This window comes from Vidua macroura, chromosome 2, assembly GCF_024509145.1.
Source record: "Vidua macroura isolate BioBank_ID:100142 chromosome 2, ASM2450914v1, whole genome shotgun sequence".
Lineage (NCBI taxonomy): Eukaryota > Metazoa > Chordata > Aves > Passeriformes > Viduidae > Vidua > Vidua macroura.
The window spans coordinates 61,185,993-61,213,894 of record NC_071572.1 but is presented as its reverse complement, the minus strand read 5'-3'; the positions used below and the strand labels follow the sequence as shown (position 1 = coordinate 61,213,894).

Below are 27,902 nucleotides of genomic sequence, written 5' to 3'. Positions count from 1 at the left end.
CTGGAGGGTGACAGCTCTGAGGTGTAGCCAACAGCTGCCCTGTCCTTGAATCAGGCATATTCAGGCACATTCCCTCATTATCCACAATGTGGATAATCCCCTACTGCTCTGTCTCACAGCCCAAATACCACCCCCTGGGACCAAGCTGGGGCTCCATGGTGCCTTCACTTCTAAAGGGATGGCCTCTATGTTTCAATGCCTAAAATGGGACCCTGCAGCATTCCACAACCCTGCAGCTTCCCAGTTCAGGACTGGGTGATCCAGGGGACACAGCATGGTTGGAGGCCATAGGAAAACCAGGTTGCTTCACTGGGAATGTTGGTTTTGGGACTCCAGGCTTCACCTGGTGTGTGTTTTGGGGACTGATCCTGATCCTGTTGTCTCCATTCCCAGGTCCTGATGTCATCCTGAGCCTTGCTGGCAACAGAAGATGCACTGATTAGTGCAGGTTTCTGTGGCCAGCTGCCTGCCATGGAGGAGGAGGGATCTCTGCCAGTGGCTGCATGGCTGTCTGCCCTCCACCTCGACCAGTATGTGGAGAACTTCCAGCAAAGTGAGCTGTGGTCAGTGTGGGACTGCCGGGCTCTGACAGACGAGGGGCTCACCCACCTTGGGGTGCTGCTGCCCGGCCACCGCCGCCGCATCCTCCTGGGGTTGCAGAAAGCCTTCGCTGAGGCCCCGCTACCTGCCGGGACTCGCCAGCCCCCTGCCAGTAAACCTGTCCCCATGAAATGCCACATCTTCCGCCTGAGCACTGCAACAGGGCTGGAGCAGCTGGGGCCACAGTGCCTGCCAGTGCCCGGTGGGACCCCACTGCTGGAGTCAGAGAGGGGTGCAAGCTTCACCCAGCTGCCCCCACCCATCCCACCCAGGGTGGGATGCCACCCCCCCCCTCAAATTCTCACCATCACTATTGGGGGACAGTCCCGAGCCCCACCCTGCATCCTGCAGCCATCTCCCAGTCCTGGAGGACCCCTCTCCACCAGCCCTTGGGGAGAAGCCCCCTGCTGGCAGCAGGGCGAGACCCCCATTGCCGCCACTGCCAGCCAAGCAACACCAACTGGAAACCAAGTGCCAGAGCCTGAAGGGCCCTCCATTGCCTGACCGCCCCCCCGTGCTCCCCCCGAGGGCTGTGTTCCAGAGGAGGTAAGGGGGGTGGCAGGGGCATGGGCTTGGGGATGCCCTAAGGCGGCTGGGTCTGTGTGGGGGACTACTGTGATGTGGGTGGGACCCTCGGGGTCATGACATGTGTTGCCTGGAGTACCTATGCCCTCCCCAGATCTTAGCACATCTCCTGGGGGTACCCCCAGCCACAGCATGTTCCATGGGGGTACTAACCCTTTCCCAACCCCAGCATAACCCCTGGGAGTACCCCTGCCCCAGGCCACAGCACATTTCTACAGGGTACCAGCACCAGGGCAGGGGATGCTGAAATGTTTATTTTGGCTCTAGCTGGATGTATCCACTCTGATCATCCCAGTCACCCAGGTCACTCCAGGCTGGCATGGGCTGGGGTGTAATCCCCGCAATAGTGTAGAGCCTTGCCTTCTCCCCACCTGCAATGTAGGCAGTGCTGAAGCCTGAGGAACTCTTGACACCAGTGGGTGCAAGACAGTGAACTGCCGCACACAGGGAACACAGGGCAAAGCTGCTGCCAGCTTCTGTGGCCAGATGACATGGGAGCAGGCTGGAATTTCGGGACAGCAGTGCTTGCAGCCCCCCCCCCCCTTTGATCTCCCAGTCACCCAGTGCACTCCCAAATCCTGCAGAGCAGAAGCAGATGTGGAATGAGGACTGGGAGTGCAGTTTGGAGGGGGCAGACAAGCTCCTGGGTGCCAGCACCCTCCTGGGGTCAGGTGAGGGAATGTCACCAAGCTTGTGTGGCCCCCCCACCCTGGGAATCCTTCCCCACAACCTCCCCAGGACCCACAGACTCTAAGGGATATGTTCCTGGAGCTAGGGTGTCTAGCTGGTCCCCTGAGGGGGGTCCTGGGAGTGAGGCTGGGTTTGTCCTGACTGATGGTGCTGGATGGGACCATCCAGCTGGACTGATGGTGCTGGATGTGTGTAGTCAGGATGAGAATGGGAGGGCTGGTGGCTGGGTTCCCCCTCCAGCTTCCCATCCCTGTGTCCCAATGGGCTTTTTGTGGTAGGGTGAGTGGAAATGATCCCTCTGCCCATGCTCTGACCCCTACCTGGAGGGAATGGGCTGGGATGCTGAGCTGGGGAGGGGGCTCAGGCAGCTGATGTGGGGGGCTGGCATGCCATGGGGGGCAGCACCTGTCCCTGGGGCTCCTTGGACTCCAGATCAACAGTGTCCATCCTGGCACCCCAGGAACTGTTCCCACCACTGTATTTCTGCACCAGGATAGTCACCCAAATCCTCCTGGAGCCACTCTCCATCCTGCCCTGGCCAGAAAGCTGCCCGGGCACGATGAGGCCGATGGTTGCCACTTTGGTGCAAGCTGTGCTGGTTTGGTGCTGGACGTGCCAGCGGTTTGGTACTTGCCATGCTGGTTTGGTGCCAGCTGTGCCGTGGGTTTAGTGCCGTCCGTGCTGGGTGTTTGGTGCCAGCCATGCCAGCGTTCTGGTACTGGCCGTGCCGTGGGTTCTTACTGGCCATGGTGCGGATTTGGTATGCAGGACATGCCGCTGCTTCGGCCAGCTCAGGAAGTTTTGCTGTTTCAGGAAGTGCCGGGGTGAGAAGCTCCGCTCCCTGCCGCCCTCCCCCAGTCCTCCCCGTGGTGCCGATCGGTCCCACCGTGGTTGCTGTCACCCACCCAGGTAGGGGGGGCACGGCTGGCACAGTGCCAGGCGTGCCGCACAGGAGCAGCCGGCGGGGATCGGGGCGGAGGGATTTTTGGGATGGGATCGAACTGCCGGCGCTACCGGATGCGCCTCTCGCTCTGCCGGCTCCAGCGGGTGTTTCCTGCCCTGGCCTGTGTGCTCACAGGCATCGTTGGTCCCCCAGTTCCTCCTGCCCCGGGGACCGGCATTCTGCTGCGTAACAGACGCTGCCCATCCTGGCACGGCACCCCGAAGGCTGTGCACTCGGGGGCTGGGATTCCCCCCTCGAGCTGCCCCGGGAGATCTGGGGGTGCATAAGGGTCCCTTGGGAGCTGCATGCAGGACCATGAGACTCAGGACGGGGTGGGCCTGTGGCCTCACCAGGCGGCAGTGGCTGAACAGCACCCCCTGGACATAAGGGTACTCCAGTGGCTTGGGGGACTCTGGGGTCACTGTGACAGAGCCCCGGGGGCTGTGCTGGTGTGGGACAGGTGGGTGACCACAGGGCCCTGGCACCTGGTGTGCCATCATGCACTCATAACATATAGGTTATATGTATGTGTTGGTGCTTGGTAGCGACAAAAGGGAATATGTATGGGTGTATGTGTCTGTATAGATGTGTGTACATATATATTTCTCACATAGATCTTGATGCTTTAGTGAATATATACAGGAGTATATTTGTGCATCCATATGTATGTTATATGTGTATTATGCAGATATATTGAGGAGTTCAGAACTAACCAGCTGAACCCCAAAACTCTGATTTTAAAAGTCACTTTAATTGTATGACCAGGAATATATTGGTCATAGGTGGGCTCTTGTCCCAAGAAATTCTTCCCTCTGACTGTGGTAAGGCCCTGGCACAGGCTGTCCCAAGAAGCTGTGGCTGCCCCATCCCTGGAAGTGTTCAAAGCTGGGTTGGATGGGGCTTGGAGTAACTCAGGGTTGTAGGTGTCCCTGCCCATGGCATGAGATAAGCTTTAAAGTCTTTTCCCAACCAAACCATTCCATAGTTCTATGACTCTTTGGCCAGTGCTGGTGCCTGGCCATGCCTGTGGGTAGATGAGGTGCTGTGGTGCAGGACAGCTGGCACAGACAAGGAGTGCATTCAGGAGGGTGAGGGTATGAGTCACCCTATGGTGGGTGTTGGGTCCTGGCTCTATGTGTGGGGCAGCATCTGCTGGGAGCTTGGGAAGCTAGCCACACTGGGGCTCCCTGGAGTGATGGGTGACTGGCCAAAGTGCCCTGCGCTGGGTCCAAGGGAGCTCTACAGCCCTAGGGTGCTGCTGTTGGCCCTAAACCCATCTCCTGCCCCCTGGAGGGACCTGACCTGGGCACTTGCAGCCACTGAACATGAAAGGCCTGGGGTTGGGGGGGATAATGCTGGGCTTCCCAAGGACCAACAACAATGGGAGATGCTTGCCCCCATGCTGGGGCTGATGGCTGCTCATATCTGGATGATCCTTGCCCATGCTGAGCTGATGCCCACATCAGGGTAATGTTTGCCCAGGTCTGGATGGTACTTGCCCACATCAGGGTGATGCTCACTGCATCCAGCCTGGGATCGGGGCTCTTTGACAGCAGTTGTCAGGCAGCTGCATTGGTCTGGCCTTGTCTCTGGGTGGGAATGAGACCCCACCATTAACCCCTTGTGGAGGTGGAAGTGCCCACAGGGGAGGGACCTCTGAGAATGAGGGCTGAGGAAGAGCTGGAGCACCTCTGCATATGCAAACAGCCTGGGAGCAGAGCAAGTGACCTGGGCATTTCTGGGGTGACGCCACCCAACCATCTCCCCTCACTTCCGCCTGTGCTGCTGTGGTCCCTGGCACTTCCTCCTAGCTGTTAGCAGAGCCACATTGTGGTTTCCTCCAGGCTGTGTTCACCTCCGAATTCTCACCATCCCCCCAAACCCTGGGCTACCCTAAGCATTTCTGTGCCAGGAGGTGATAGGATCATCCCAGCCCTGCTGGGTGTGGGATGTCTGCGATACTACCTCCCACAGGTTGATGGCAACAACTGTGTTCAACACTGGGAACTCTCTTACCAGCTCTGGACTTGATGCCACCCTCCCAATGCCAGCAAGTGGGGCTGTGAGCCCCTCAGTTTTGGCCACTGATGGCTCAGACCTAGACACCCCACAGAGGATCCCATGAGCATGTCTGCATCCTAACTGTGGGATGAGGCTGTCAGTGAGGGGGGGCACCCCCTCTCCATGCCCAGGAGATGGTCTAGGGATTAGAGCAGCCCCCTGAGCAGCTGGTGGGGTGAGGGGGTTGTAGAAAGTGATGTCCAAGGAAGCGATGACAGAAGACTCCTTTTCGGAGGGCTGGGTGAGCAGGGCAGGGGTGGTGGCCTGGGCAGAGGTTTGGCTTTGGGGTGGTGGCTGTGGGAGAACAGCTCTCTCTGCCCCCTTAGAAGAGAGGCTTATATAAAGGATAGCATTTAAGGTGTTGCTCTGATAAGGCACAGCACATAAGGCACTGGTTTGCTACTTCTCTAATGGCAGAGGTGGCATCAGCCAGACCCGGCCTGGAGCAGGACTGACATCCTTTGGGCATGGCTGCATGGGGGTCCAGGAAGTGCAGGGCACCCACGTTACTTCATGGAGCCATGGGGGGACATGAAGCCCAGGGATCCTACAGCAGCAGATGATGACAGGTGGAGCAGGCAGACCAGTGGGGAGGGTGTTTTGGGAAACTGGGGTGTTATTTGTGCCTGAGCTGAGTGGGCGCCCATCCTGCTAGTCCCTGGGATGGTGGGGCTAGGGGCTGGACAGGACTGGGGCTGAGCCAGAAACCCTCATGAGAAGTCCCCATCCAGGGGTTGTCCTGGCCTGAGGCTTGTCATCTCACTGCTGGCCATGGGGCTCGTGTTGCAGCCCTCCAACCACACCCCCAGGGGACAAACACCATCCTGGGTGGCTGCACAGATGCAGACCTCAGCCAGGCTCTTGCTGGAGGCTCTTTGGCTTGTGCACTGTCACTTCCATGTCTGTGGGTCTCTGCACACCTAGGTGCTCCAGCAGCTCCTGCCTGGTGGTGTTTGGAGCAGTGCTGTTCCACTGCCCACACTCCCCTCCCTGCCCATGCTCCCCTCCTTTCCTGCCAGCATTCCCTAATGTATGGATGGTTGTGGCTGGTTCCCATGGAAATAGCTGCTGAGAAATTAGGTCAGGCTGACCCAGGGAGAACCGGCACTCCTGTCCTTGCCTGCTTCCTGCTCCAGCCAGGGAGAAGTTTCTTCTCCAGCTCACCCCAAGCTAATGGAAAGCTCCTGTGCACAAGCCATGTGCTGGGAGGCACATCCCAGAAATCATGGCATGCTGATGGCATCCTTGGCCATGGAATCATGGGATCACAGAATGGTTTGGATTGGATGGGACCTTAAAGCCCTTGCCAAGGGCAGGGACACCTCCCACTAGACCAGGTTGCTCCAAGCCCCATCCCACCTGGACTTGAACCTTTGCAGGCGTGACCCCCCTGCAGGTGTATCAGGGTTGGGAAGTGAGGCAGAGGCTGGCATAAGGCAGTGCTTGCTCCTCTCTCCCACAGCATCCCTGCCAAAGAGGAGGTCCCCATCATTGAAAGAGCACCTGGCATCACCCTGTCCTCCCTGATTCCCCTGCCTTGCACCAAGGTGCCAGCACCGACACCACCGGCACTGCCCTCCAAGGCTACCCTTACCTTCCTGCCAGAGTTTGGTGAGTACAAGGGAGGCCTCTCCAGTCTTCCCATCACAAATCTTGCGTTGGGATATCTGGCTGCCAATCCATCAGCATCCATCCCATGGTACTGTGCCTTCTTTCTTGTCAGTTTGTTCCTCTGCCCTTGCTGCGGTCTCTTTCTTCTGTATCCTCTTTCTTGCCTTCTGGGCTGGGGGAGTCATGGGTGCAAGACCTGGGCTGGGGGATTTAGGGTGTGTGAGGTCTGAGCTGGGGGCTTCAGGGAAGGGGTGTAAAACCTGGTTTGGGAGTTTGAGGGGATGCGAGATGTGAACTGGGGGTTTGGGTGCAGCCTCTCCTAGATCAGAGCAAAGATTTCTGTGGGTGCTGGAAGCACCCACACTCACTCACAGAGGAAAAGTGAACCTGTCAAGAGGCTGAAATGCAGATATCCCTGGTTTTGGGGTCCCAGGACTGTGCCTTTGCATCCCCCAGCCCCATCCTCAGGGTGTCCCTGGGGCTCAGCCAACTGCAGGGAGCAATGCTGAGCTGGGGACCCCCATGGAGAGGTGAAGGTTTGGTCTCAGGGTGCTGCCCTGGTTGGACTATACTTCAGCTGCAATAGCTCTGCTGGAAGGAGGAGGAAGGGCTGAGTTGTGTGGGGTGCTGGGTGCCTCTCAAGGCCAGCAGCCTGCAGGTAGCAGCTCTGGTTTAACTGGGAGCTGGGGTGTGTTTCAGAAGCTGGGAGAAGCCATGGACAGGTTATCAGGACAGAGCTTATCTGTTGGGGAGTGCGGGGAGGAAAGCTGCTCCCACCCTGATGGGTTTGGGATGCAGAGTTTGCAGGAGTTTCTGTGGTGCCAAGGTGAGCATCTACCTGCACCCCTCAACCCCCTACAGCCTGACAGCATCCTTGCCTGCTGCCATGGCCCAAACACCATCATCTGGGTTGGGGTTTTGGGAGGAATAGGATCAAGATTCTCAGTGGGATTTGGGAGAGGGTGTCTGCCAGGGCCAGGCTGTCTGGGGCCACTTATTCCCTGTGGGGTTACAATCCTGACCAGCATTCCTGCTGATGTGGGTGCTGGGTGAGGAGGAACCATCTCACTCCCATCATCATCTGGGATCTCATTTCCACGGTGCACAAGCTCAGGACCTGATAAGGAATGGGAGAGGAGGGAGGGGAATCCACCCTGGAAAACAAGCTGTGGAAAAAGCCCCTGGGAACCCCCAGCAGCAGGAGCTCCCAGGAAGAAACATGAGAGCCTGGATGGAGCCAAAGTGTCACCAAGTCCCCTTCTGGTGAGGCCAGGAGTGTTGTGACAGTGCTGGGAGGTGCCACTAGTAGGACTTTGCCCTTTCCCAGCTTTTCCCCAAACTCCTTGATAAAACCCTTGTTGTCACAAGAATGGTATGGTTATTTGCCAAGGGTAAGCAAGGGGAAGCCAGCCATGCCTGCATCATCCTCCCCACAGGCTCCAGGGTAGCAGGGGAAACTGGGACCCCGTGCTCCACCCCAGCTGATTCCCAGCATCTTCCCTCTCCTTTGTCAGATGACTCAGACTACGAGGACTCGGCGTGGGAGGAGGAATTAGCCAGACCAACAGGACAGATGGACAAGGTTGGTCCCACCATGGGGCTGGAGGTGGGCAAGAGCTAGCAGGGTGACTGGCCCTAAGGACAGGTACTAGCCTTGGGATGCTCCAGAGATACTGGTTAGGGCTGGAGGAGCATGGTGGTGGTGACTAGAGAGGGGTTCTTCCTCACTGAGCACCCACTGGGTCTCCCATAGGTTCCTAGGGAGTACCCCCTGGGGTTTCCCATGGGGGCTGGAACCCCAGGGTTTCCAGGAAGCACCCACTGTGTCTCCCATTGGGGTTGGAACCCCAGAGATGGAACTCGGTTTGTCAATGTCCTTGGGAAGTATCTGTCAGGTCTTTCAGTGGTGCTGGGACTCAAGGGTCCCTGCGGAGCACCCACCAGGTCTCACCCAAGTGTCCCCAGGAAGCACTCACTGGGTCCTCTGGGGTCTCTGGGGAGCACCCACAGGTGTGCAGCACCCCACCACACTCACATGCCCAGAGCGTGTGCTAGTAGACATCTCCAGCACTGCATCTTGAATGTAATCCCTGGATTGTGAATTTCTATCTGCCTCCCTTGCTCTCTGGGGTGGGAACAGATGGATTTCAGGAGTCCCAGAAGCTGCAGAGCCCCCTGAACACCTGAAGCCCCCATCTGCCTTGGCTTGGGAACACCAGGGCCAAGGAGGCAATGCGAGATTTCTCATGAAGCTCAGACATTCTCATGAAGCTCAGTTGCTATAAATAACCATCCTGGTGTTCAGCTCCTCCCTTGGCTACACTTTCCTCTCTCTGTGAGCCTCAGCATGCCTCTTCCAGGGCACCTTGGCACTGTGGGCACCTGTTGAGCTGGGGATGGGCTGGTGACATGGCATAGTGTCCCTTCTCCTTCCATCCACCCTGTACCCTCACGGTGCAGTGGCAGCACCAAGGAGACCCCAGGTGTCACAAGTGTGTGTCTCTGCAGGAGGATGCTGAGTCTAGGATGGGGCGACCACGGTCCGTGCGTTTCAACAGCCTCTTCAGTGAAGATGAGTTTGGCGAGGAACACCCCAATGCACCCCCTGCCAAGTACGAGCTTGGCTGCCGTGCTGTGTGCAGGGCATGTGTGTGTAATGGTGGTGACATGTTGTGTGCGTGTACCAGGGGGTGTTTCTGTTTGTGTGGGGGGTGCAAGCACAGGCAGAGAGCTCTTGTGCATGGCAGGGCAGGTGAGTGCACAGGTTAGGGCTTCTTGTGTATGCACAGCTCCACAGTGTGCACACACATGGACACACGCAGGACCTGTGCATGGGAGCACGTGTGAGTGTGTGTGGGCAGAGAGCAGCTCTGCGTATCACTGGGTTGGGGCTGCAGTCTTGGGGGTGCCCCTGTCCCCCCTCCCAGAGCTGGGACTCAGGCCTAGGCTGTCCCTGGGACTGGGGGACATGCTGGGACCCCACCGAAGGGACTGTCCCCTGTGTCCCCGCTTGCATACGGCTGGCCTGCATTGCCTGCGCCTCAGGGAAGGTCACAGGGAGGCTGAAGCATGCCGGGGAGCCTCAGCCCCTCCCGAGACCTGCCAGCTCTTAACCCCCTCCCTCGGCTCCTCATTCCCAGTGGTGGCAGCAGCTGGAGTGACAGGGACCCCGTCCTGCACCTGCCTGCATGCGACGCCTTTCCTGGCAGCAGCTCCAGCATACTTAGTGACAGCATGGAGGGCACCAGTGCCACCAGCCTGCTGTCACCCACCATCAGAGCAGGGTGGCTGGACAAGAACCCGCCACAGGGGTGAGTGATGTACTGGGGGTCCCTGTGTGACACAGAAGGGTACTTGTCCCCTCCTTTTCTCACCTGTCATTCCTGCTCGTGGGGGTGTACTTTTGTTTTGGTGAAAATCCATTTCTAGGGGCTCCTTCCACTCCCTTCTAACCTGTGATTTAGGCTAGAAACACCCATTTTTTGTGAAAGAGCCTTTCTCAGAGCAGGTGCCACCAGTTGTTGTACTGACTTTGCTGAGAAGGGGAGGCTGCAGCTCGACCTTTCTCTCAGACCCTGCATTACTGGGAAAAGAGCTGCTTTTCCTCTGGGGGAGCCCTGGAATAGCGGTGACCACAAGAGAAGCTGTCAGGGATGAGGTGGGGTGTCTGGGCTGAGCTGTGCATTTGACATTGCTGGGTTTGCTGCAGGAGGAGGTGGTGATAGCCCCTATTCCATGGGATAGCAGCCCCAAATCCTAGGCTCATGGTGGATAGTCAGAGTGGTACAACCGTAAAACAGGGGAAGTGCTGGGCTTGTGTCTGTGACTCCAGTGAGTCATGGGGAGCCAGTGATCCTCCAGGGAGTCTAGTGAACCCAGTGAGCACAACCAACACAGTGTGCACAGGGAGCCCACGCAAAGAGCCCCTGCACTAGCTGGGAGGCAACAGTCAAGCAGGAGATGTGATGGATGTTTGGGAGCTTCTTAATCTGGGCTCCGATTAAGCCCCAAGGCAACAGTTCCACCGAGGAGGAGGAAGCTTAGCTGTTTGCAACAGAGCAGCTGTGCTGCTGGGGAAGTGAGAGCAGCTGGAAGGGCCCTGGGAAACTGCTCCAGCAAACTTTTCCTGAGTAAACAAGCCCTTGAGCAACTGTGTCCCTGCTGCCACACCAACCCCCAACCCCACCAGCAGAGGGGGACCTGGATGTTCAATGCTGGTAGGGGGCTGCATGGCAGGGCTTGCTGGAGCTGTGTTGGAAAGGGCTTGGCTCCTCCTGCAGCCCTAATGCTAAAGGTATGGGCAGAAGAGTCTTCTGCCTTTTCCTGTGGCTGGTCTGCATTCTCAGCTGGGGAGGGCAAAGGGGTCTCTGGTGGGCTGTCTTCCAGCCTCCAGAGGATCCTGCCTCTCATCTGTATCCTCATCCTGATAGAGATGCACAGATTCTTCCTCTGCTCTGGTGCCACTCATCCCTCCTGGAATGTATCTCCTGGCTTGAATCCTGCCTTTTAGGGGCATCACTTGTTCTCAGCTCTATGTTTTAATTGGTGCCTGGAGTAAAGCATGAAGCATTGTTATCACCAGCAGCAACATGAGGGCACAGGATCAAGGGCTTGGGACTTCAAGGGCTGGCCGGGACAGGCCTCTTATCCCTGTGCAGGATGGAGGACTGGGGATATAGCACTAGATTAAGGGTTGGGGACACAGGGCAGAATGGAGGGCTGGGGACATCGAGGGCAGGGGACACAGGGCAGGATCAATGACGAGGTGGCCCCAGGCTTTTGGCAACTGGGGTGTGAATACGCAAGCAGAATCATCCTGAGTTCAAGGGCATCCTCTCCAATGGGTCCCTCCGGTCCTCTCCCAGGTCCTATATCTACCAGAAGCGCTGGGTGAAGCTTGACACTGACTACCTCCGCTATTTTGACAGTGAAAAGGTGGGTGGAGAAGATGGATCTGGGGTTTTGGGATGAGAAGGTGGCAGAGGAGCTGCCCCAGCAGGGCCACCTCCCTCTGGGCAACCCAGCTCAGAGATGTGGCTGTACCAAGGATCAGTATCCCAGGGAGCAGCCATGGCTGGGTGCTGGGGATGAGATGTGGGAGGCTCAGAGCGTCCTGGACATTGGAGCTGGAGCATTGGGAACCTGGGGCACTAACTTCCCCATTTCCCTGAGGCCACAGACATGAGCAGTGTGTCCCTCACTCCCTGACCCAGGATACCTACTCCAAGCGGCTCATTCCCGTCTCCTCCATCTCCCGCATCTCCAGTGTTGGGGACCAGAAATTTGAGGTTGTCACCAACAACCGCAACTTCGTGTTCCGGGCTGAGAATGATGGTGAGTGACAGGGGTCCCTGTTCCCCAGCTCCTCTCCCTTCCCAGCCCAAGGGATAAGTCCCATTGGCTCCTGGGCTCAGGCTGATCCTGACCTGTCTCACCTTTGGCCCCACAGCAGACCGCAATGAGTGGATATGGACCCTACAGCAGATTGCAGAGGAGTGGAAGAGCAAAGCTGCAGCGAGGACATCGATGTCCTTAGCCACTGACAGTGCCACTGAGCTAGCCGATAAGAGTGGCTTCCTGGAGCTGCGGGGCTTTAAGCACAAGCTCTTTGTGGTGGTGGCTGGGGACAAAGTATTCCTTTACAAGAATGCGGAGGTGGGTTGCTGGGGGGGCTGTGGCACTCTGGGGGACCCTGATGCCATTTCAAGGGGGGACCCCTTCCCTTTGTACTCCCAGCCTGAGCAGAGCAGGAGCGAGCTAGGGCACTCAGGCCTGTTGCCACCCCTCAAATGGAGACAGCACAGAAGCCACAGGGTGCTGCCCTCTGAGCCCTTCCTCTCTGCTGGCTCTGAGCCTTGAGATCTCCCAGGAGCATGACACCCACTGTAGCTGCTTCCAGAGTCTGTGGTGCCCTAGGTACACCCAGGATGAGAGCTAGCCAGTGAAGGGACAGAGTTACCCCAGCTCCCAGGCACTTGGTCCCATCATCCATCCCCCCATATCTCTTGCCCACCCTCCCCCACCAGGACTATCGGCTGGGGATTGGCATCACCTACATTGAGATGAATGTGGGGAACGTCAGGGAGGTGGATCGCCGAGGCTTTGACCTCACCACACCATACAGGATCTTCAGGTGAGCCCAGGGTGGGGAGGGGGTGCTGAGGGTGCTGCCCACCCTGAACCATGGTATATCTCACCCCCATCCCTCCTGGTAGCTTCTCTGCTGACTCTGAGCAAGAGAAGGAGGAATGGGTGGAGGCCATGCAGCAGTCCATCACTGAGGCACTCTCCAACTCGGAGGTGGCCGAGAGGATCTGGGCGGTGGAGTCTAACTGCTTCTGTGCCGACTGTGGCTCCCCCAAACCTGACTGGGCCTCCATCAACCTCTGTGTTGTCATCTGCAAGAGATGTGCAGGTATCCATGACCAGAGGGGCACAAATGGGGATCCCAGCCCTTTCCCACCACAAAATGGGTCCCTAATGGCTCATCTCACTGGCAGGGGAACACCGGGGAATGGGTCCTGGCATCACCAAAGTCCGGAGCCTGAAGATGGACAGGAAGGTGTGGACTGAAGAGCTGATCGAGGTAGTGGCACAGACCAGTCCCAAAAAGCGTTTTTGGGGGAAACACCCTGTTCGCTCTGCATTATGGAGCTGCTGGCTGTGGGCTGTGGGCTGCTGGAGCACGGCAAGGCTCTTCCAGGCTGATTCCAGGCCCTTGGGGGGACACCACGGTGTTGCTTGGCTGGGGAGAGGACCCCCAGCAGCCTTTTATTCTGTCCCTGTGGACCCCTGGCAGCCAGTTCAGCATGCCGGTAAGGACAAGCAGCACTTCATGTGTGCTGGTGTGCAGACGGGTGTGCAGACAGACGCTGTCTCTTTTTCTGTGGGTACATGGCTGTGGAGCAGCTGGAGTGGCTGTGGGGCCGTGGCTGTGGGATTGGAGTAGGGCCGAGGGCAGAGCAGTTCCCGGAAGCGGTAAGGCCGCCGGCGCGGAGGAATGTGGCGGCGCAGCCAGGGCCGGGAATAGGTGGGCGGGGGCAGCTGGGATTCGTTTCAAGACCTAACCTGGCAGCCATTTCCCGCCGGCAGAGCTTGGCTGGCTCCGTTCTTCCCATGTATCCTGCTCAGATCCTGCATTCCTACTTGGCGTCCCACCGGCGCAGCCCCCGCCTCCAGCACTGCCTGCTCCCCGAGCTCCCAACCCCTTCCAGCTGCTGCCTGCGACTGCTCCATTTTCCCTCCCCTCTCTGGGAACCCTGCCTGAAAACCACCCCAGCATCCCCAGGGCCCCACCTCGCACCGCCCCTTCTCGACTCTCGCATGCACCCATTCCACCCCTAAGAACTGCGGGGTGCTGGCAGTGTCCCGTGGGTATTGAGGTGATGTGGGTCTTCCTGATAAATCTCTTAATGGCATTGCTCAGCTGTGGGTAGCAGGATGGCAAGGGGCCACCAAAAGCACTTTGAATCTCTCCCCATGGGTACTGAGCACCACCCCACCTCCCACAGCTGGGTTCTGCTTTCCAGATGTGGTTTTCCGGGGCAGGAAGGGGAGTTGGCGGCTATGGGGGCTGTCAGATGCTGCATGCCTGCAGTGGGTGGGTGGGTGCACCTGCACCCTGCGCACTCCCACTCCCCTACACCACCCATCCTCTTCCTGCACCCCACTGTTCCTCCGGGGCAGCACCCTGCCCCCAGCAAAGCCCCCCCACATGCCCCAGCAGTATGGTCACATTGGCATTTCCTTGTCATTGTTTTCACAGCTCTTCCAGCAGTTTGGCAACATAATGGCCAATCAGTTTTGGGCTGCAAATGTGCCTCCCAGTGAGGCCATTAGCCCCACCAGTGGCAGCCAGGAGAGGAGGCGCTTCCTCATCGCCAAATACCGGGAGGGCAAGTACCGCCACTACCACCCACTCTTCGGCAACCAGGAGGAGCTTGACAGGGTCAGTGGCCCCCAGGGATGGGCACTTGCTTGGGGGTTCTGCCTGGGTGCAAAGTGGTGCTGAGCTGGGGTCCTGAGGCTCTTTTGGGAGTGAAATCTGTGTCCAAGCAGACTGCCCACCATCCCTCCCTGCCTGTATCCCCCCAGCCCCCATTGCACACCCTGTATCCTCACTGTGCACCCCAAGCCAAAGTCTGGGGCCTCCAGGAAGGATGAGCCAGCTGTGGGGACAGGGTAACATCTCTGCTGTGGGGTGTAACCAGCTTCATGTCCAGGCTGGAGACCCTTGTCCAAGATGGGCTCTCCCTACCACAGCCAGGCAGCCCTAAGGTTTACCTCTCCTTAGCTTGGAAATGTTTTTGCATTCAAGCTCTGGCCTGGATGGGGCTTACGTGAGCTTGAGCTGGAGGTACACCTCAGTTGAGGCAGCTTGACATCCTTCCCCAGGAGTGCCTGACCAGCACTCCTAATCACCACTGATGGCACCCATTCCCGGTGCTGGCTGTTTGCAGGGTGCCAGACTAAGCGGTCACACAAGGAATATCACCCAGGGAATGCCATCCTGGCACTCTGGCTGCTGACTGTCGCCTCCTGCTCTGCCATGGCTTTGCCCCTGCCGTGGCTCCTCCAGTGTTTTTACAAGCGGTGGGAGTACATGGGGAGCCCAGTCAGCCAAGGGAATTCGCATGTGGGCTTGTTTGTTTTCGTACTCTGGCTTGGCTGGCCCGCCCTGCTGCTGTATGACTTCACCGCAGCTCCTTAAGGGAGGGATTCGCTGCTGCTGGCTCCAAACTTTTTCTCCCAGTTTGAGCCTCCTTTGTTCTGACCAGGCGGCTGGGAGGCGGCTGGGAGGCAGCCAGGGGTCCACAGCTCACTGGCTCCAGCTCACTGGCCCCGGCTCCTTTTGCTGGGGGTCTTCTCCTCCTCCTCAGTGAGAGCCATCAGCTTCACCACTGGCCTCCTGGCTCTGCTGCAGGCTCTGTGTGTGGCTGTCACCACCAGTGACCTGGCAGAGACACAGGCTCTGCTCTTCTGTGGGGCATCGGTGACCTGTGACACCGGGGACCCCCAGTGCCCAACGCCCCTGGCCCTGGCTGAGAGAAGTGGGCAGCGGCTGCAGATGGAGTTCCTGCTCCACAACAAAACCTCAGGTAAGGGCTGATCCCCTTGAAGCTCCACCATGAGCTCACACCCACTGGCAACATTCCCGGAGTTGCTGCTGGGGTATTCTGGGGGACACAGCTAAGTTTTGAGCTGGTCCCAGCTCTGTGTCCTGCCAGCAGCTTCCTGGCAGGAGGCTCTCCATCTGCTGGCACTGTCGAGGGTCTGTGTACCCCGTAAGAGGGAAGAGAGGCTTTGGGGAATCCCTGTGCCCCTGGGGACTCAATCCCAGCTGGGAACACAGGTCTGAAGCCTAGCTAGGGATGCAGGCGGGTGTTGCAGGTACTGGAAGGGATAGGAGAGAGTATTCCCACACCATCCTGGCATGCTGTGGGCATTCCAGGTAGCTTCAAGGGACATTCCTCTGTCAGATGGGCAGCCCCCACCTCCAACATGTCCTGGGGCAGGAGGGCTGACCCCCTAATGACCGGTCCCATTCTGCTTGATGTGCACCCCAGCCCCTGAACTTGACTCCAGGAGAGCTGACGGCTCCTGTGGGATCTGCACCCTAATATAGGTGTTGGGCAAGTGGGCAGGAACGCTTGGGCAGGTGGAACAGAGGTGTGGGGGCTGGTCAGCGCCTGCCAGAGCTGTCACCTCCCTCCTTGCCTTGGCAGCCAAGTCTGTCCTGTGGAAGTTGGAATTTGCCCAGGCCTGGGGCTGGCCCAGCTTTTCCTGATGTGTCTGCTCTAAAGGTGCCTGGGAGAGCTGTGAGGCCTCCCAGGCCACCCCAGTGAGCCAGAGAAATCCAAAGCTTGGGCTCATACTGCTGGGATTGCTGGGGTGGATGAGCCCAGCACTGTGTGAAGCAGGGCTGGACTGGGAGAGCAGGGAGAGCCTCATCCTGGATTCCCCATTTCTAGAGCTCCAGGTACCCTACACCCAGACCTGGGTGTGATTTAGAGGTGTACCTGCATCCTATCTCTTCATCCCGGAGGAAGTGGGGGTTGCATCTTGCTGGCAAGGTAGGGAAATCGAGGCAGGAGACATGAGTGTGATGAGATGAGGAGGCAGTGACAGAGCCCTGGGCTGTTATTTCAGCTGCAGGACTGTGATGCTCTGCCCTGCACCTCCTGCAGAGCAGCAGGGTCCTGGAACAGCCTGGGAGGGATCTCAATGGTGGGGGAGCATGGACCCCACCTCCCCACATTGTTCCCATCCAGTCCCAGCTCAGTGCTTAGGGGGGGGCTTTGGGGAGGACTCGGGATGTGGAATGACTCCCAGGCAGCCCTGGATTTGGATACCAGCACTGTTCCTTGCACCCCAGTTGTGCTGTGGTAGGAGCTCGGGGTGCAGCCTGTGAGGTGTTCCTTGTGCTGAGATGGGGAAAACCCAGCTGCCTTGTGGGGCTGGGGGAGGAGGCCAGCTCGCCATGACAGACTGATTTCCCTGCTTGCAGAGCCACCACGCCTGGAGATGGTGTGCAGTGAGGAGAAGCCCTACTCTGTACACCTGCCCTCTATTACCCACAATGGCTTCCTCTACAAGACCCCCTCCATGGTCAAGCCCATCAGTGAGCGGAAGGGCCGAGAAGGTACATATGTGAGACAGGAAAAAGGGAACTGGGAGATCGATAGCAATTTCCCCTGTTCTCTCAGTTGTTGAAAAGGTGGTGGGGAAGTGCAGCATTACTTGGTAGCTTGGTTTGATGGGTGGTCACATCAGATGGGCACCCAGTGGGTGCTGCTGGAGTGCTCAGGCTGGTTTGGTGGGTGCCATGGGGTGGGCCAGAGCTTAGGGAGGCTGCTCAGTGCTCTCCTGTGCTGTACAGACTTCAGCCGGCGATGGTGCACACTGCAGGATGGTGTGCTCAGCTACTATGAGAATGACCGTAACACTGTGCCCAATGGCGAGATCAGGGTGGAGGAAATTGTCTGCCTGGTGAACAACCCACTACATGCCCATGGGTAAGGCTGCACTCCCCTGAAGCACCCCAACAGCCCCTCCATTCCTGCAGGGCCTGGCACAGCTGCAGTGGCCCCCATGAGGGGTGGCACGAGGGACTGTAGTCCCCAACCCCACCAATGGCCCCTGAACTGATGGCTTTGCAAGGATTCTCTGTAAATAGTTTGTAGCCCCTTTGGAGCATCTTTCCAATACTTTCTAACACCTTTGCGACCTTTTTGCAGCTGCTTTGTAATCCCTCTGGAACCCCAGTCAAACTGCTTTGTAACTATTTTGTGGCCCCTGTGCAGTCCCTGTGTCTCCTGTTGGAACAGTCTGGCAACACAGGGATGCTGGAGTGCCTGGGATGCTCCCACCCCTGGAACACCCCTATTACCCTCCCAGCTCTATCTCACTCCTGTGGGTACCCAGGCTCCCCTTTTCCTCCCTCCTGAAGGATTGAGAGCACGTTTGAGGTGTACACTGAGGCAGATCGACTCTACCTCTTCGGGCTGGAGAGCCCTGACTCTGCTCAAGAATGGCTCAAGTCTATTGCCAAGGTGGGATGCAGGGGCCTGGGGTGGCCCTGGGTGCTGGTGGCAACTGGATGCAGTGGTGCTGATGGATTCCTCTCCTCCCTGGCTCAGTCCTTTGTCCACCCCTGTGCCGAGGAGCTGCTGGCACTAGACTTTGAGCGGCTTGGCCGACTGCATTACAAAGGGGGTCTCACCCTGGAGCGTGCCCAGGAGGGCTGGTTTGCCCTGGTCGGCTCCACGCTCCATATCTGCTCTGAGGATGGTCGTCAGCAGGAGCCTCTCCAGCTGCGCAAGCTGCAGGAGCTCTGTGAGTACCCCTGTCCTGCTGGCAGGACCCCCTGGCTGGAGAGGGGGGAGGATATGTCCCCCAAATCCTGCTCTAGGGTACACCTAGCTTTTGGTGGGAGTCTGGTGGATATCGCTCTTGTGGAGCTCAAGTGTCCCTTGAAAGAGGAAATGCAGCTGCTCTTTTTCCTCTCCATCCTCCATCCTCTTCCCCCTCTCTGCTTGTCCCATTTGGACTGGAGCTGGACCTGTTAGCAGAGCCTCCTACAGGATGTGGGTCTAGGGGAGCTGTGGCACCCTATGTTCCCATAGGTGATGGGCTCCCTGCCTTCCTTTCCAGCCATCCAGGGGGACCATGAGGTTCTGGTGTTGGTGGAGAGGCGGAGGTAAGAAGGTGGGGGAGAAGGCCCCCCCCAGCCAAATACCCCTCCTTGTTCTGGAGTGTCTTTACCCTCTCTGCCATTACTATAGACCCCTAAAATTGAGTTGGGATCACCTGCAGGCCCCCAGGGCCAGCCTTCCTGGGGGTTGCAGACATGCAGTGGGGTCTGGGGGGAACACGTAGCCCCCTGCTGAGCCTAGGCATGCTGGCAGGACGCTGTACATCCAAGGGGAGCGGAAGCTAGATTTCCTGGGCTGGGTCCATGCCATCCAGAAGGCTGCAAGCAGCTCGGGAGACACCTTGTCGGAGCAGCAGCTGACAGAGTTGGATGTCCCACTGCTGGTGGACCGCTGCATTGACTACATCACTCAGTGCGGTATGGGTCAAGTCCTGGGATGCTGGCAGGGACCAGAGCGTGGCATTCAGGTCAATCCACTGGTGTGGTGTGGCAGGCTGAGAACCCTACGTGTTTGTGATACATGGTTCCCTCCCTCCCTGAACATCTGCTCCAGCTCTGTGGGAGGGCTCCATCTCTAGCAGGGCTTTGTTTCCAGTCACAGGAACACCTGTGGGATGGGATATTCTGTGGCACCTGGCAGTGTTTGATGGGGAGCTGGTGGGCTGGGAGTGGGGTCTGTGTCCTGCAGAGGGGGTCTCATTCCCACTGGCTCCATCACAGGGCTGACGTCTGAGGGAATCTACCGCAAGAGCGGGCAGAACTCCAAGACCACCAGCCTTCTAGAGGTGCTGCAGCGGGATGCACGCTGCGTCTGCCTGAAAGAGGGCGAGCACCAGGTGGATGATGTTGCCAACACCCTCAAACGCTTCTTCCGTGACCTTGGGGATGGGCTCTTTACTCGGCAGTGGGCTCCAGACTGGCTGTGGGCAACGGGTGAGCCCTGGGGGCTGCTTGGAGGTGGCAGGAGGAGGGGCGTGGGCTACCCGGTTCTGTGCAGCCAATTTGTCCCCTTCATGGGTTGGAGAAATATGTCTGGACTCCACATGTTCTCCTGTGCTGGAGTCTCAAGTGGTGGGTGGGGAGTGGAGTGTGTTTATGCTGCCCCTGTACAGACTCATGCTCTGGCAAGGGTGGGGCTGAGCCAGGGGAGACAGCCAGATCCTCCTTCCCTTCTGGATCTGCTCACTGGATACTTGGAATAGATGCATACAGTAGAAAAACAGACACAAGCTACAGCCCCATGGGGCTGGGTTGCTCTAGCTTCAGAGAGCTGAGATGCTCCAGTCTATGAGGCTCCAGCTCTGTGGAGCTGGGATGCTCCAGTCCCATTGTGCTGAGATACTCTGTTCCCATGAATCTGGAGTGATCTAGCCCTGCAGAGCTGGGATGCTGTGGCTCCATGGAGCCAGGGTGCCCTGGCCTCACAGGTCTGGGATGATTCAGCTCCATAAAGCAGGTGTGCTATCACCCCATGGACCTGGGATTCTCCAGGCCTAGGATGCTCTGGCACCTTGGAACTGGCAGGTTCCAGCCCCATGGAGCTGAGATGCTCCTTCCCCATTTAGCTAGGGTGTTCCACCCCCATGGAGCTGGGACAGTCTGGCCACATGGAACTGGAGTGTTCCAGCCCCATGATGCTGGGTTACTCTGGTCCCATGATTCTGGGATGCTTCAGCTCTGGCATGCTCTGGCTCTGCAGACCTGGGATGTTCTCTGGCCTCATGGATTTGGGGTGCTCCATCCCCATGTTGGGACAGGAGAGGGGAAGTGGAGTGTGTAGAGGGGATGGTGTGGCCCTGAACCTTAATCTCCACTTTGTGCTCCTCCATGTTCATTCTCTCCCTCTGGCAGCGCTGGAGGACGAGGAGGCAAAGGTTGGCGAGTATCGGCAGCTTTTGGCTGCCCTCCCTCCAGTGAACCGGGCCACACTGAAGGCACTCATCAATCACCTCTTCCGGTATGGCATCGACCTGTTGGGCATGAACCTCTCCACTGTGGGGTCCTTGTTGGCTCTGGGGTGTGGGAGAGCCCTTATCCTTTCACTCATGTCGCCAGCAGGGAAAGGAGTTTGGGGTCAAGCTGTGCCTGATGCCAAGCATCATATCCTGCATGGGGGTTGAAGGGAGGGGTGTAGGGAGGGCTCTGGGGCAGGAATCTTGACAGAGTTTCCCACAGGGTCCAGTGCTTCTCTGGGGAGAACCAGATGAACACACACAACCTGGCAATTGTCTTTGGGCCCACACTCTTCCAGACGGATGGGAAGGACTACAAGGCAGGACGTGTGGTGGAGGACCTCATCAGTCACTATGTGGAGATCTTTAATGTAGGTTCACCCCCGGGTCCCAGTGTGCAGACATTCACAGGGAATAGAGAGGTGGAAGGAAGAGGAAGTCAGGTCTGCTCTGTAGACATCTTGCTGTGGAGACAAGGGGAGAGAGGACCATGTATTTTCAAACCTTGGAAACCAGAAGCCTGGAGCCAGAATGGTCTGATCAGCCCTCATGGCTTCTCTTCTCTGGTAGGTCAATGACCAAGAGATGAAGAAGCAGCAGGATGAAATCACAGCCATCATGAAGATGCGGGAGGCATCATCCAGTGGAACACAGGTGGGTCCTGGACATGGGGACATTTTCTTCTGGGGCTCTCAGTGTCTACTGTAGCATCTCTTGGACATGCCTTGGGCAAGGGATGTCCACACTGATGGGGGGGATTTCACCCACACATGGGAAGCTGCAGGTTGAAGCACTTTACTGTTGCCCTCCAGCAAGCTGGGGACTTCATCTGTACTGTCTACCTGGAGGAGAAGAAGACAGAGACAGAGCAGCATGTCAAGGTGAGTGGTTGGGCAGAGGGTGAAGTGGGGACAGAGGTCCCCTCGTTGTATGCCCAAGCTTCTGTGGTGGCATGGGGACTCACGCTGAGCTGGACATCTGTGGTGTGAGGATCAAGGGGCCTGGGCACTGACTGATGGAGACTTGCCCCCTCCCTCTCAGATCCCAGCCACGATGACGGCTGAGGAGCTCACCTTTGAGATCCTGGACCGGCGAAAAATTGTCATGAAGGAGAAGGACTACTGGAGCTGCTTCGAAGTGAATGAGAAGGAAGAGGCAGGTTGGTACAGGGGCATGAGGGTGGTGAGGAGGACTAGAGAGATGGAGATGGAGGTGGGAATGATGTTAGAAGTGGAGATGGGCATGCAGATGGGGATGAATTTAGAGATGGAAATGAAGTGGGGATGAGGATGGAAAAGATGATGGACATGGTGATGCAGATGGAGTAAGGATTGGTATAGGTATAGAGATGCAGATGGAGATGGGAATGGATATAGGGATGGGTATGAAAAATCTCCCCTTGTGATTGCACCATGGAGAAATCTGGGATGGGCTCCGGGTGCTCAGGGGAGGACAGTTGCTTACCTTATCCAGCTTGCACATGGCCAGGTACTGTAGATGGGCTGAAGTTTGGGCCAGGGCATCTGTCTATATCCTTAGGAGTTCAAGTGCCTTTGAAGCTTTGATTGGGGGAGGTGTCCAGGTTTTCCGGCCACCAAAGTGAGCAGCCATATGTTGGCCATAGGCAGCAGCAAGGGAGAGATCAACAGAAACGGGATGAGAGCCTGTTTCTACCTTCTGGTGCCTTGAGCTCCTGCTGCCAGTGGGTAAGGGTCAGTCTTTTCTAGGTAACAAGTGACAAGGCAAGAGGAAATGGCCTCAAATTATGCCAGGGGACGTTTAGGCTGGATATTTGAGAAAATTCCTTCAACTAAAGACTTGTCAGCCAGCCTTGGCACAGGCTGCCCCGGGCAATGGTGGAATGTTCCTGGAGAAATTGACAAGACCTGTAGGTGTGGCACTTGGGGACATAGTTTAGTGGCAAGACCATGTCAGACCCTCAGGACACAAGTGTGACACTCTCTGGATGGGAACTGGCCCTGGGTGCGCTTTCTGAGACCTGCCTGTCCCCTGACTTACAGAGCGGCCCTTGCATTACTCGGAGAAAGTTCTGCCCATCCTGCACTGCCTGGGAACAGAGAGTTACTTGGTGGTGAAGAAGCAGATGTCCATGGAGAACATGCTCATCTACCTTGGTGAGAGGCAGGGGCCATGGTCTGGGCAGGGAGAGAAGGAAGGGAAGGGGATGGGAGGGGATGGGATGGGATGAGGATTGAACACTGATGGGGATGCAGAGTGGAGGGGAGGGGGTGGAGAAAGGGTTGGGAATGGGGAAGAGAATGGTATGGGATCCAAGTAGGCACCAGCTCAGTTGGCATGTGACTTGGAGTCCCCTGATATGGTGTCATGGCCAAATGCTGTGCCCAGAGCAGTAGGGAAGCTGGTCCTGCCTGCCCTGCCCAACCTGGGAGTTGAGGGGCAATGCCAGGACTCTGCAGCAGCTGGAGGGCTGCTGTTACAGGGCGTGAGGGTCTGGCTGTGCCCTCCTTGGGGGGCCTGATGCCCCTGGGGAGCCGGAGCCACTCAGGCATGTGCTTCCAGCTAGCAGAGTGGGTGACTGCAAGCATGGCATGATGAAATTCCGGGAGGAGAGGAACCTGCTGGGGCTTGGGCTGAGCACTGGCTTCCATGATCGCTACTTCATCCTCGACCACTCCTGGCTGCGCCTCTACAAAGAAGTGCGGGTGAGCCCTGCCTTCTCCTTCCCCTTCTCCTTCCACTTCTCCTTCCCCATCTCCTTCCCTTGCCTTTCCTTCCCTGGCCCTTTTCTGGCCCTTCCCCACCCTGCCCTACCCTGCCTTGCCCTGCCACACTGTGACTTTGTGGGGATTCCTTGAGGACACGGGACCCATGTGGGCTGACATCGCTCCGGCAGTGCAGGCAGCCACCGGCAGTGCCAGAGCTGGCCCCTGAAGTGCTGTCACCCAGACCTGGAGCAGATCCCGGAGCTCCTGGTCAGTGCCAGGGCTGGGGGGGGACATGTTGACATACTGACGGCCACTCCCTGCCCCCCAGTTCCTGGTTGCCCTGATGTGACACTGCACCCTAGCACATTACCACTCTATCCCTATGCTCTGCCTGTGGGCACAGGGGAGCTGTAGGGAGGGGTCCCCCACCTCTGCGTTAAGCCTTCTCCTCTGTTGAACAGAGCCTGAGGCAGCGGAGCCCCCCCTTGGAGAGCGTGACTAGGGAGGGGAATGGGGGACTTAGATGGGGTGCAGGGGCTCCCATGCCCTCTGCCCTTACAAGTGCCCAGGGTTGACCTCAGATCCAGTCCAGGGTCAGTCTCAAATCCAATCCTGCAGCACACATGTGCCTATCACTGGAACTGTCCCTGGTGCTACCAGCTCTCCCCATTTGGCCCTTCTGGCTTGTGGGTCCTGCTGTCCTTCACTCCAGGCAGCCAGAGCTGGGTCTGGGGAAGGGACTAGAGAGGATAGGGATGGGCTGAGCTGCTTCCCCATCCTGCAGGCATTGGATCGGGCTCTTGTAAGTCAACACTGCTTGCATGTGAACATGGATGGAGGGTCCCCAGTGTGGCACGTGCTTCTGGGTCATGGCAAGGCAAAGCCAGCACTGGAAGGGTCCTCATGCTGTGCCACGATGGCAGTGGGAAGTTTAGGAATATGCTCTGGGCAGAGTGGGTCTGGGTCCACCACTGCCATGGCTGTGGCCATGATGCTGAGGAGGGCTATGAGGTGGGATCCCATGGGGAATGTCTAGTGCTAGGCTCTCGAGACCCTGTCACAATGTGCAAGTGCTGGTCCCAGCTCAGAAAGCAACTGGCACTGTCTAGAGGGCACAGGCCACCTGTCCCTTTCCTGCTACCTGTGGCCCATGTCATGGGTGATATACACATGCTCTGCTCCATGCTGGGCTCCACCCTCCTCCCTGTCACCACATCACTACAGCCTTTCCTCCTTGCTGGGGGTTGGACCCTATCCCAGCAACGGTGGGGACTGTGGTGGGTGGGGATAGGTCTGGCAGCCACCAACCCAGTGTCGGTTCCCTGTTCCCCCAGAGTCACAAGCCAGAAAAGGAGTGGCCTGTCCGAAACCTGAAGGTCTACCTGGGTGTTAAAAAGAAGCTTCGACCCCCGACGTGGTGAGCAGCAAAGGGATGGCCTGTGGTGCCGAAAGATGAGGATAGGAGTGGAGATGGGGACAGGGAAAAGGACAGGAACAGTTTTGACTGCTAGACCCGTCCCCTGCTGGCCAGGCCTCCTACCACCAGGTGTCAGGGCAGCCCTGTAGCAGCTTTTGCAGCCCGATCGCACCAGCAGGGATTGGGCTGTCCCCAGCACTGTCCCCAGCCCTGTCCACAGCCTGTATTCGGCACTGTCCCTGCCCTGTCTTTCTCCCGAGCCCTGTTCCTGGCACTGTCCCCGGGGGTGTTTGTGGGGCTGAGGGGATTTGCAGAACTGGGGGAGGGTTTGTGGGGCTGGAGTGGGCAGTTGCAGGGACATTGGGGGGTTTGCAGGGATTGGGGGTTGGCAGGGATGAAAGGGGTTTGCCAGGGTACTTGGCCAGCAGAGGACAGCTTCGTGGGCTGTTTGGATTCATGTTTTCACTCCTCTCTTCCAGCTGGGGTTTTACAGTATTCTATGAAAACGAGAAGCACGAGAAGCAGCAATGGTGAGGGAAGGCGACACGGGATACTAAACTTCTCCCTGGGACAGACAGACACATGACAGCTCTGTGGAGCCTTTGCCATGGCAGGGAGAGTTGGGGAATCATAGAAATCATGAAACTATTTGGGTGGGAAATGACCTTGAAGATCATCCAGTTGCACCCTCCTGACATTGGCAGGGATATTATATGTGTGGAGACAGCCTGGCTGAGCACTCATGGCCCCATACAGGTTCCCCCTGAGGCCTGTGGCTGTCCCCTTCAGTTCCCTGGGGTCTCATGCAGAGCAGCAGCTGAGGTCTCTGAAGCAGGCAGGTGTCCCTGCAGTGGGCAGAGGGCACACCCTACTTCCTCTGTCTGCTGACACTGTTTCCACAGGTACCTGTGCTGTGACACCCAGGCCGATCTGCGGGAGTGGTTTGCCACCTTCCTTCAGGTGCAGGTAAGGAGTGGGCTGGATGATCACTCCCTGCACACCCCATGGGGGACAGTCCCAGAAGGATGCTTGGCCAGCAGAAACCCTTTGGAGTATCCAAGCATCCCTAAACACCACCACCAGGGCAAAAGAGAGGTCCTGGTGTGGATGAGTCTCCTGTCTCCATCACCGTCCCCTCTGTCTGCAGAATGGGGGTGCCCTGTGGCCCTCGGAGTGTCCCAAGATGCGGGTGGTGCGGCCGCAGCAGGATGCCAGGTTGGGTAACATCTCCCTCATCCCGCTGCGGGGCAATGAGAGCGAGATGCGGAACAGTGTGGCTGCTTTTGCTACTGACCCCCTAACTGTGAGTGATCTGGGGGCACTGGATGGCCCTCCACGCAGGGCTGCATCCCCCCTGCATCACATGATGGGCAGGTCCTGGTCTCCAAACCTGGGTGGGGGATATCCTGGCTCCCATTCCTGCTCCCATTACTTATGTACTGCATCATCTCCAGTGATGGATCTGAGGGAGCTAGCTGATCCTTTGTGGGCTGGTGGAGTCTTCTGGGTCCAGGGGATCCCAAATCATGTGATGCAAAAAGAGGGGATGCTGCCATGCTCCTGATTTTTCCTCTAACATGGTTGGGTTTTCTGTCCTGGTCACAGATCACCTCCCCATCCTGCTGTCTTGTCTGTCTGCAACAGCTGTCCTGCCTGAGGGCTGTCACCCATCGAGTGTCCCTCAATCATATGGGTGCTGGTGCTGGACTCTTGCCCAACCACGGGGCTGGTGGTGGGACAGAAATTTTCCCACCGCCTCTCACTACCAATCATTTGGGCTCTTGTTGTTGTTATAAACGGGGGACAGGGCTGTGCCAGGGAAATTCCCCACCAGCATGAGTTGGGCATCACCCAGTGAGTGCTCAGGGATGCCCCAAGCATAGAGAGCAGCATCTTTGCTGCCCTGGAATGCCTGCACAGGCTCAGGTTTATAACAGAGGGCAGTGGGGAAGCCTCTAGGGGCTTTGCTGTGGGCTATGCTTCACAGTGTGCATGTGGTGCTGTGGTCTGGTACAGGGGACCAGCACACCAGGGCTCCCAGGGGACAGTGGGTAAGTGTCTCCCACCACGGGGCCAGCATGGGAAGAGGTTTGGGACTGCAGTGACCCTGGGGCAACCATGGTTTCTCTTGCTGGGCATTTTCCCTGTGTCCCTCTGGGTGCCATGCTGCCAGTGATGCGCAGACATGGAGGAGGAGGAAGCTGAGGATGAAAGGTGTTCTGTCTGCCCTTTGTCCCCAGCTTCTGCGGAACGTCTGAGCTGGAAAACTGACATGCCGGTGAGTTTCCCCCCTGCCTGCACACCCTGTCCTGATCTGATGACAGTGGGAGCCAACAGCTCTGTCTGTCCTATTGCCATCCTGGCTTGGGGACATGGCATGTGTCCCCAGAGGTGAAAAGGGGTTGGAAGTGCCTGCTCTGTCCCCTTTGCTGACACTTTGCTCTCCACTTGTGCCACAGGTTCATCTCCAAGTGGGGCAGCCCTCGGGGTCTTGTGCCAGCCCTGCACTCCGGCACCTGCCAGGGTCCTGTTGCCTCCAGAGCCTCCACTGGGCCCTCTCACCTTCCACTGTGGGGACTACAGGCAGCCAGGAGGGGACATGGCAGTGAGGCCACTTCCCCACCCCAGAAGAGCTGGGCTTGGGAGCCATTGCCAGACAGCCCACGGGATGTCAGCCCCCCGACTCTGTGCCCCAGCAGCCTTTGGCCACCACTTCTTTTCCCAGCTCTGGGAGGAGAAGCAGAGCCTAGCTAGGAGCTGCAGTTGAGGGCTTTTATGTTTCCTCTTCCATGCCCTATTTTTGTCTTTCTCCTCTAAAATGATAAGGCAGGTGAGAGCTGCCCTTCCTGTGGGATGCCACACTAGCCCTTCTCATGGGATGCATGCCTGGCCTGAGGCTCCTCCATCATTATCCTCCCATCACTCCTGGTCCCCTTTATGCTGGGTAAGGCAGGATGACAAGAGCCTCAGTATTCACCCAACACTGGGAAGGGGGTGCCCCAGTCTCTGTCCTCCATCCATCAGGATGGAGATGGCAGGAGCAGCCCCTGTGTCCCACTGCCGCCTCTTGACGATATTAAAGGTCTTAAGAAATGAAGTGGGAGTGTTCAGGTCTCTGCTAGCCACAAAGGGCAGGGGACACCAAGAGCTGGCAACCTGGAAGTGCAGGGGGACAGTCCTGGATGCACCTTCTGGGTGGTTG

The 27,902-nt window shown here is 57.8% G+C and overlaps 1 protein-coding gene across 1 annotated transcript; it reads left to right on the top strand.

The window, feature by feature from the left end:
* The first annotated feature begins 407 nt into the window (after positions 1–407).
* On the top strand, positions 408–27,797 carry ARAP1 (ArfGAP with RhoGAP domain, ankyrin repeat and PH domain 1). The gene is given in 34 exon segments (XM_053970934.1): positions 408–885; positions 887–1,146; positions 6,342–6,490; positions 8,005–8,072; positions 8,999–9,102; positions 9,631–9,801; positions 11,356–11,425; positions 11,704–11,824; positions 11,940–12,145; positions 12,517–12,623; positions 12,706–12,905; positions 12,991–13,076; positions 14,256–14,438; positions 15,414–15,588; positions 16,998–17,132; positions 17,370–17,505; positions 17,940–18,042; positions 18,130–18,325; positions 18,644–18,689; positions 18,898–19,061; positions 19,365–19,577; positions 20,496–20,601; positions 20,820–20,967; positions 21,167–21,250; positions 21,409–21,477; positions 21,638–21,755; positions 22,618–22,731; positions 23,138–23,280; positions 24,618–24,700; positions 25,180–25,230; positions 25,603–25,666; positions 25,848–26,003; positions 26,941–26,978; positions 27,160–27,797. Coding segments are annotated over 33 exon segments (4,461 nt in total). The 5' UTR covers positions 408–471; the 3' UTR covers positions 26,959–26,978; positions 27,160–27,797.
* The last annotated feature ends 105 nt before the right edge of the window (positions 27,798–27,902 follow it).